Genomic DNA, 9,092 nt, shown 5'->3' on the forward strand with positions numbered 1-9,092 from the left:
GTTGTTTTTATTTGATGGTCACGGATGAAATTTTCGTAACCGGAATTCGAGTCTGGCGTTCATGGTTTAATCCTGGTAACTATGACGAACCTTTATATCGTACTTGGCATGTGATGCAATGCCTTCATAATAAAATCATATACATAATGCATTGCCAGAAGTTTTTCACAGGTAGTTTAGTTAAGTTGCGACCCTAAGACGTCATTCAGCTATTTTGGGATTTTTTTGCGCAGTGATAATATAAGTCTAACTATGTTTTTATTCTGAGGTTAATTATGTATTATCCTTAAAAAAAAAACAAAAAAAAAAAACACACATTTTAGAATAAAGAAATCTTCAAACAATTGTGTCAAGTTACGATGAAAACAGGCAAAATAGTTAAAAAGTATGTGTCAAGTTCCGACGAAAATATTAGATCATCTTTTCTCAATTTTCAGGTGAACTCCATTAAGTGGTCTGGTTATGAAACCTTTTTCAAGAGGCATTGGTATCTGAAAACAAAGGAGAAAAATAAAAAGCTGGATTATTGCAATTGTAATCCTTTGACTACAAGGTCGTTTTCTCATTTTTAGGCCATGGCTTTGCCAGTTTATTCTTGACTTATGAATTTGAATTTTCATTTCGTATATATCTCGGAATTGCGACCAAACATAAACTATAAGCATTGTATCTGTTGACCATTAACCTAACCACATGTTCAATGTCCAATCTGTTATCCATTAACATACTGCTTGTTATTCATGTTGCATTTTTGTAAACTTTTGTCGTAAGGTAGTGCTATAGACCGCTAGAAATAGATGCAAGAAAAAAAAATTTAACAGGCGAATGGAAACTAATTTCATCTTTAATAAAAAGATATTCGACTGCTTTTAGTCTCATCTGAATGACCTCAATTGCAAATTGACGCCAAATGTATGACAATTCTCGAAACTAAGCTTACGCACATGGATAGAAATTATACCATATCTCCTAATTTTATATAAATGTTTTCACCTACCTCTGTTTTGGAACCGACTACAAACTTATAATTTTGCACCGTTGAAATGAGAGCATACTTGGTTTCAATCAGAGCAAGTCGCATACCGATACAAACACGTGGTCCCAGGCCAAATGGCAGATAGCTGTACATAGGTCTTGTTGCCTTATTTTCATCTGTAAACCTAGACGAATTTAAATGCATATGCACCAACATCATATAAATGTCAAAGCATAACTGTATCAGAATCAAAGAGTTGTTGCAAGCGTTCGTACGCATATAAAACGCGACACGCACCATTCACGTGCCAACAGATAAACGTCCTGATTCTGACTGCACTTGGAAAATGGACGATTCACGTTTGCAAGTGTGTGTTTTACTGCCTGATGAGGAAATCCAAAATTATCATTTTTTTATATTCCTCAGTGATCCTTGAGGGGTGCAAATTTACTAATTAATATTAAATCTTGATTTAGTCATAACCAATAAAATGTTATCTGTTCATTGTCAATAGTTTTAATACATTTCTCCGGTATTCACTGAATCTAAAAAACAACCAGAATATTAAAACTTATACTTGCTTTCAAAATACAAAGAAAAACACAAGAAGCAAATAAATCCTTCTGAGAAAGATTTTATTCCTTCAGAAGTCAAGGATGATTTTCCAATTAATGAAGCGCATTTCGTCAAGTCATTTACATGATAATTGAAATCTCAGAACTCTCTTAACGATCTGCAAAATAGTGTAATTGATAATAGATTCCTTACAAGTTTTCTTGGAATCTACTAGTATTCAATATATGTACACAGGTAAAATAGCTACGGACGTTTCACGGACGTGGTAATAAACGTCCGTAAAACATCCGTAAAACGGATGTATTACGGATGAAACGGTTACGTCCGTAGAACGTCTGTAAATATTATAGGATTAAACACATTTTTTCTAGAGGTTATTGATGTGTAAACCGGGGCGGTTAACTCACAAACTGAATAAAAGTCCGAAGGACTTTTATGTCAAGTTTGTGAGTTAGAGACCTGGTTTACACATCAATAACCTCTAGAAAAAATGTGTTTAATCCTTATAATTCTTCATCCAAACATACGCGATTATTAATTTACATTATTACTTTGATGGCTACTATATGTACCATCAGAAGCACAATGGCATGTCGTAACCAAGGAGTACGCCGCCATCTTTACTTTCTAAAAATTTAAATGTTCTATAAATGCAACAGAATCTAAAATGAACTAGCACCTACCTCAAAAACTTCATTTTGATTAGATACTATCCGAATTTGAAGCGTACAAGTAACGAAATAATCTTCCGTCTGGAAGTTTTCAATCGTATGACGCCGTGTTTTGCCATGACGTAAATTCGCCAAATTATTCGTGAAATTTCCCGGAATTTTATTCAAATTTTATTTTTATACATTTTCGAAGCTCAAGTGCATGTATTTTATTTCTTCTTTTTTTATTATTATATATGCATTAGAATAGAAACAACTGGTATGCAATTGTTTTATAATCTCAACTTGCTGAAGATCCCAGTACCCCTGCAAGAATGTGTATCGCGCATGAATAGCTTACAAAAGTAGTTTCGGAAACATGGTTTATCGAAGTGTAAACCAAGAGAAAAATTCTACTTGACCAATGCAATTCAAGTATTTATAGATATTCAAATGATATAAGAATTATACATCCGTAAAACATACGTGTAAAAACTGACGTAAAACGGATTGTCTGATTCACGGACGTATCTTAAACATACGTTTTACGGACGTTTCTGCAATATCCGTATTAAGGCCGTTTCATATTCAAAGATGTAAAAGTACCATGCATGATATATGCACGACTGCTAATACACGTACAAAGTAAAATTCTTAACTTGCTTTCAACATTCTGCATGCCAGACATACATATGTATAGTAAATCTCTGCTTCAAGGCTATAACTTTAAATATTAGCATAATATGAGTACATACATGTAGGAAGTGATTTTTTATTATTGAAATAATTAACTTTTGTTCCTTAAGAACATCCATTGGCAACTACCCTATATTTTAAGCCTAGAAATAGTGTACTGTAATTTTTTTTTTATTATAAATGAGCACTGAATTTCTCTCCCATCAGCCCAAAGTGCATGAAGGGTCAATGATAAGAATTAATGTAAAATAAAAAAAAATCCATACCTATCCTATTTTTTCAAAGAGGTAATAGGAAACACATATATTATTTTATTTGATCTAATTGAAAAAAATTAAATCTAAAAATATCTGTCCATTTTAAAAAAAATTAAAGGTTGATTTAATATTACAATTAATATAAAAAAAGAAGATGTGGTATGATTGCCAATGAGACAACTGTCCACAAAGAGACCAAAATGACACAGACATCAACAACTATAAGTCACCATACGGCCTTCAACAATGTGCACAGCCAATACGCCTAGTCAGCTATAAAAATCCCAGATAAAACAATGTAAAACAATTCAAACGTGAAAACAAGTGGCCTCATTTTAAATAAATAAATTAACGAAAAACAAATATGTAACACAAAAACAAACCACAACCACTGAATTACAGGCTCCTGAGTTGAATTATAAATACAAAGAGTGCTTGGTGTCTTTCCAACAACCAACTAATAATGGATGCATGGTTAAATAATTGCCATGGATGCAGTTAAAGAATATAAAACATCTAGCATATAACCTTATTTGTGATGCTTAAGCGAAAATGACTGTATGTATATATTGTACAAGGCTGCATGAATATTAAAATTACCTCAAACCAGGTTTCTTCACATGAGACCAATGGCAATGGATCTGACTGTTGAACTTGTCTAATATATATGATTGTTGATCATTCTGATTATCTGTCCAAGTACAAAACTATGCTAACAAGAAATTGCACATGAGCATATAGAAAGTACCTGAAAAGTTTCAGATTGTTTAATGTCTGAAGTAGTTCTACTGTTCCATGAGGATCATAAGATGCAGGGGGAAGGAAACACTCTTATCGTGGGTTACACTAATGTCCTGACAATGTCCTGACAATGACCTGACAATGTCCTGACAGAAATGTAAATGCTTAATACTTTTTTATTATTGGAAGGATTTACTTGAAATTTGGAATCAAGCAAGATGAGAACTTATATTTAATAAATAAAATTTAAAAAAAATAAAAAAATATTTTTAAGAGTTAGAAAACTTGACCTGACCAACTTGACTTTGAAACTACTAATGTCCTGACCGATATAAAACAGCTAAGAAATGTTTTATCATTGACAGGATAGACTTCAAATTTGATACCAAGGAAGATTAATACATTTGATACAAAAATATAAGAAAAAATAAGAAAAAAAATATTTTCAAGAGTTAGAAAACTTGACCTGACCAACTACATACTCCCGTGACTAATGTCCTGACCGATGTAAAATTCTAATAACTTTTTTTTTATTTGAAGGTTCGACTTCAAATTTAATGTCAAGGAAGATTCTAACATTGAATACAGAGATATAAGTAAAAATATTTAAAAAAATTAATTTTAAGTGTTAGAAAACTTGACCTGACCAACTACGTCTTTCCCATAACTATAATGTCCTGACCAATGTGTAAAATGCCTAAAACTTTTTTATTCTTTAATGTATAGATTTCAAATTTAATGTCAAGGTAGATTATATAAATACTTAATATATTGATGCAAGAAAAAGATTAAAAAAAATAATTAAAAGAGTTAAAAAAGTTGACCTGACCAACGTTGACTCTGCTCTGACTAATGTCCTGACCGATGCAGAAAACTTTTTATTATTATAAAAAATGACTCAAGTTCCTTACCAAGGAAGATGATAGCAATAAATATAGGAATTTATGAGAGAGAAAAAAAACCGCTGAAATTTTTATTTTTTTTATTTTTTTGAAATGTTAGAAAACTTGACCTGACCAACTTGATATTTGTCATGATGAATTTCCCGATCGTTATAAAGATATAACCTTTTTATTATTTATTGGGATACTACCAAGTTAGGTATCAGGGATGATTACATTACTTACTATAAGCATGTAAAAAAATATTTTACACGTGACCTCACCAATGTTTACCTTGTATTGCAATGTTCTGACTGATGAAGAAAAGACAAATATCATAAAACTGTTTTTTTTTCTCTCTCTAAAGACAGAATATACTTAATTCTTTAAATCATATTGATATTTTTTTTATTTAAACATAATAAAGAAAGAACTTGGATGCACTTTTTATTATTCGTAATATATGTGTATAAGAAAGGCAAAAGACAGTGACATAATAAATTTATATTTCTGTGTGATTCTAACATAATTTTACCGTTTGAATGCTTGTAAAAACAATATATCGACATCAAAAGAAGCCCATTTCCTGTCCTTATTTATCATGTTTATGTTATTTGACATGTTTAATCCCTCATTAACTAAACAACAAAAAATGAGTGAAATAAATAAGAAAAATATAGTTAAGTAAACACTCAAATTTGTGTTAATTTTAATTAATGTATGTGTGAATACATTTTAATTATTCATGTCACTGTCTTTGGACTTAATTGCATTCTGTTTATCTTTATAATCCTTTCATATTAAATGTAGAAAAGGTGCATTTACTTATATCTACAGCATCTCTAATCACATATCACTTTTCTCAGTGATATTAAACTTAATTATATCCCTTTCAATAACAAAAAAGTTATGGAACGATCAGGAAATTCATCATGATATAAAGATCAAGCTGGTCAGGTCAAGTTTTCTTACATTTAATAAAATAACAAACATTTTTTTCATAATCTTTTATTATGAAAATTATAATTTCCCTTGGTAAGATTCTATAATTAAGTCAATTCTTTCAATAACAAAAAAGCAATTAACATTTTCTATATTGATCAGGTCCTGGACATTAGTCCGTGCAGAGTCGACTTTGGTCAGGTCAAGTTTTCTAACACTTAAAATTAGTTTTTTTAATATTTTTTCTTATATCTCTGTATTCCAAGTTAGAATCTTCCTTGACACCAAATTTGAAGTCGAACTTTCAAAGAACAAAAAAGTTATTGGCATTTTACATCGGTCAGGACATTAGTCACGGGAGTACGTAGTTGGTCAGGTCAAGTTTTCTAACTCTTGAAAATATTTTTTTTCTTATTTTTTCTTATATTTTTGTATCAAATGTATTAATCTTCCTTGGTATCGAATTTGAAGTCTTTCCTGTCAATGATAAAACATTTCTTAGCTGTTTCATATCGGTCAGGACATTAGTAGTTTCAAAGTCAAGTTGGTCAGGTCAAGTTTTCTAACTCTTAAAAATATTTTTTTATTTTTTTTAAATTTTATTTATTAAATTTAAGTTCTCATCTTGCTTGATTCCAAATTTCAATTAAATCCTTCCAATAATAAAAAAGAATTAAGCATTTTCATTTCTGTCAGGACATTGTCAGGTCATTGTCAGGACATTGTCAGGACATTAGTGTAACCCTCTTATCGTGTTTTAATCACAACAACCAATTGCAATAGTCACATGGTGTTACTTCGTCCCTAAACCCGCCCTTAGAATATGTTAAAGTAGTCAATGTATGTAGAATAATGCCGCTGAAATTAACCTTTATCATACATTTATCCTCCTTTGGTGTGGAATAAAAACAAATTACCTGCTTCTATTTTATTTGTGATTCAAGCAAGCATTTTTGAAACCAGTACTATGGGAAGAAAGGGGTTACTATTTTTTCTTGCAATTATTGTAAATATGTTTAGTTTTAATTTGTTTCCCTAGCATGTGCCTTCTTGTAATCTTCAACATATTGAAGTTAAGAAGTATTATGTAGATGAAGTATTTTTGGGCAAGATAGAAAATTACACTGTAAATGGCCTTTTGATGTAGGTCTATTGTTAACGATGAGGTTGGAAAGGGGGTACCAAGTAAATTGATTTATAACCAAAAATCCAATCAAACGAGATATTAAAGACGGAGAACAAAAGACAAAAACATCAATATTTAAACTTACCATTAAACATAACTGAACTGACTGATCCAGAAATTTTTATAAAGGGGATTGGGGGCACTGACTGTTAAAACAACTGGGCTCTCGGTCATAAAACTTTACTCAGTACTCCGAGTACAAAATAAGTGCTCGAAACACAAAATCCAGTATTTAGATTGGTTGATTCTTGAGTCTGAGTACAAAAATCGTGCTCGAAAGTTTTATGACCGCAAGGCCAGGCCTCACTAGTTAGTCATGCATTGCCAGCGGCGAATCCTGAAATTTTCAGAAGTGGGGCCCACTGACTGCCTAACTGAGGGGTCTGCTCCGGTCATGCTTCAGTGATTTCCTATGTAATCAACTTAATGTCCTGGCCCCTCAAAATTCACCTCTACATGCACTATCAATCAAATATTTCCAACAAAATGGTGAGGGGCAGGCCTGAGGGTGCCCTTAATTCGCCTCTGAATGTGTGCAACATGAGCATACAAAATAAAAGAGTTAACTCAAGTACTGATAGTAAATAGTAAACAGTTCGGAACTTCCCGGGGTTGCTCAAAATTTGGCAACCTACGTCTCAATTGAAAATTTAGTAAGTACAATTTTGATTTGATTCGACATATTGACAAACATGATAACACAAGGGACACACTGACGACATCAAAAGTTTGATGTAGGATAAAAAAAAAAATAGTTTGGGAGGGTGGTGGATGGGTTGCTGCAAGTTTTGATTATCCCACATCAAATTTACATGTATATTCAATCATTTTTTCCAAAATTAAGTGAAGAAGGAGGAGAGGCAGTGAAAAAACTAGGTAAACTCAATTAAGTTTTGTTTATTCAACATTGAACTTTTGATGTCGTCCACAAGATCTGGTGAGCTTTCCGTTGAATATAGGAGGAGAATTATAAAACAAAATATATTGTTTAACTTTTGAACAATTGATGATCAAGTCCAAAATTTAGCAATTTCAAAGATCTATTAGGGTGATAATGTAGCACTGGCTATTCAAATATTTGTTGTAAAACCTTAATTGTATATAGAGTAAATCAAGGAGACAGAAAAAAAAAACTTCGACGTTTCCTAAAAATCATGATTACAAAAGAAGGTCTGTCCGATTGGTAAACTTTCAATTGCACTTAAATGAATGATAAGTGAACATGTAGCCTCAAAAGTTTGATTTATTAGCCTAAAAGTTAAAAAAATGCGGGAGTTAGAGGTATAAAGGACCGTGGCCCAAAGAGATCTTGTAATGAAAACAAAAAGTTACTTTAGTGGTGTTCATCATATAAAAATCATTTTGTATTCAATATTCAACTGTTTGTATGCAGATTCTAAGATGAATATAATAATCATTTATTGGAGAATTTATCAGTACTCTACACTATCACTGTGCTTAAACGGCCGTGGGTAACTTAAGTTACCCACAGCCCAAGATGGAGCCGCCTGGCTTCGGTTAGGAAGTTTGCTCCTATATAATTACAATACCATGAATACAAAATAAATGTTCAGTAATTAAAAAGTTATATAAATCTTTTAGGGAAACTCTGCAATGTAAAACGTGGTTAGTTACTACAAAATAAACGATTACAGCACGATTTGCCAAAACACTTATGATGTCCGTAACTTCAAAACAACTTGTCCGTAACTTTTTTCCTTATACCAATAGGGATGTCCGTAACTTTAGCATGATGTCAGTAACTTTAGCATGATGTCAGTAACTTTCAAAGTGGTCAATCCTTAGCAGAAATACAGATGAATCAGTCCAAACCTCTAAAGAAGATATGTATGATTTGATACCCGATCTTATTGAACCCCTGAGGTCAATGAAATTGTTAGAAAATTTTAAATCTACCTTTATTACTATAATAAACTGACATATGTTCAATAATATAGCCTTCAATGTACTCCTAGATATTGGCATTTTTTTCTCACAATCAACAACAAATCACACTAGATATAGTAAAGACCATACCTTTTTGGCTAACAATTCAGAATAATTTAAAGGAAAGAATGTCATTTTTTTTCCGCCAAGGACTCATCAGTGAACAATCTATAAAGCTAGAAGAATGTTAGATAAATTTCGCCGTACCGTCAGATCCCGTTTTATTCCGGGAATATTTTT

The 9,092-nt window shown here is 31.7% G+C and overlaps 1 protein-coding gene across 2 annotated transcripts in view; it reads right to left on the bottom strand.

Moving 5' to 3' along the window:
* Positions 1-304: 304 nt before the first annotated feature.
* Positions 305-9,092, bottom strand: part of LOC134692672 (cytochrome P450 3A24-like) — a 75,920-nt gene continuing 67,132 nt past the window's right edge. For both annotated transcript variants that reach the window (XM_063553141.1, XM_063553140.1), the window contains 2 exons: positions 998-1,160; positions 305-491 (listed from right to left, as the gene is read on the bottom strand). In XM_063553141.1, coding sequence (XP_063409211.1) covers positions 417-491; positions 998-1,160 — 238 coding nt within the window. In that variant the 3' untranslated portion in view covers positions 305-416. The remainder of the gene's footprint in view (positions 492-997; positions 1,161-9,092) is intronic.

This window comes from Mytilus trossulus, chromosome 12, assembly GCF_036588685.1.
Source record: "Mytilus trossulus isolate FHL-02 chromosome 12, PNRI_Mtr1.1.1.hap1, whole genome shotgun sequence".
NCBI lineage: Eukaryota > Metazoa > Mollusca > Bivalvia > Mytilida > Mytilidae > Mytilus > Mytilus trossulus.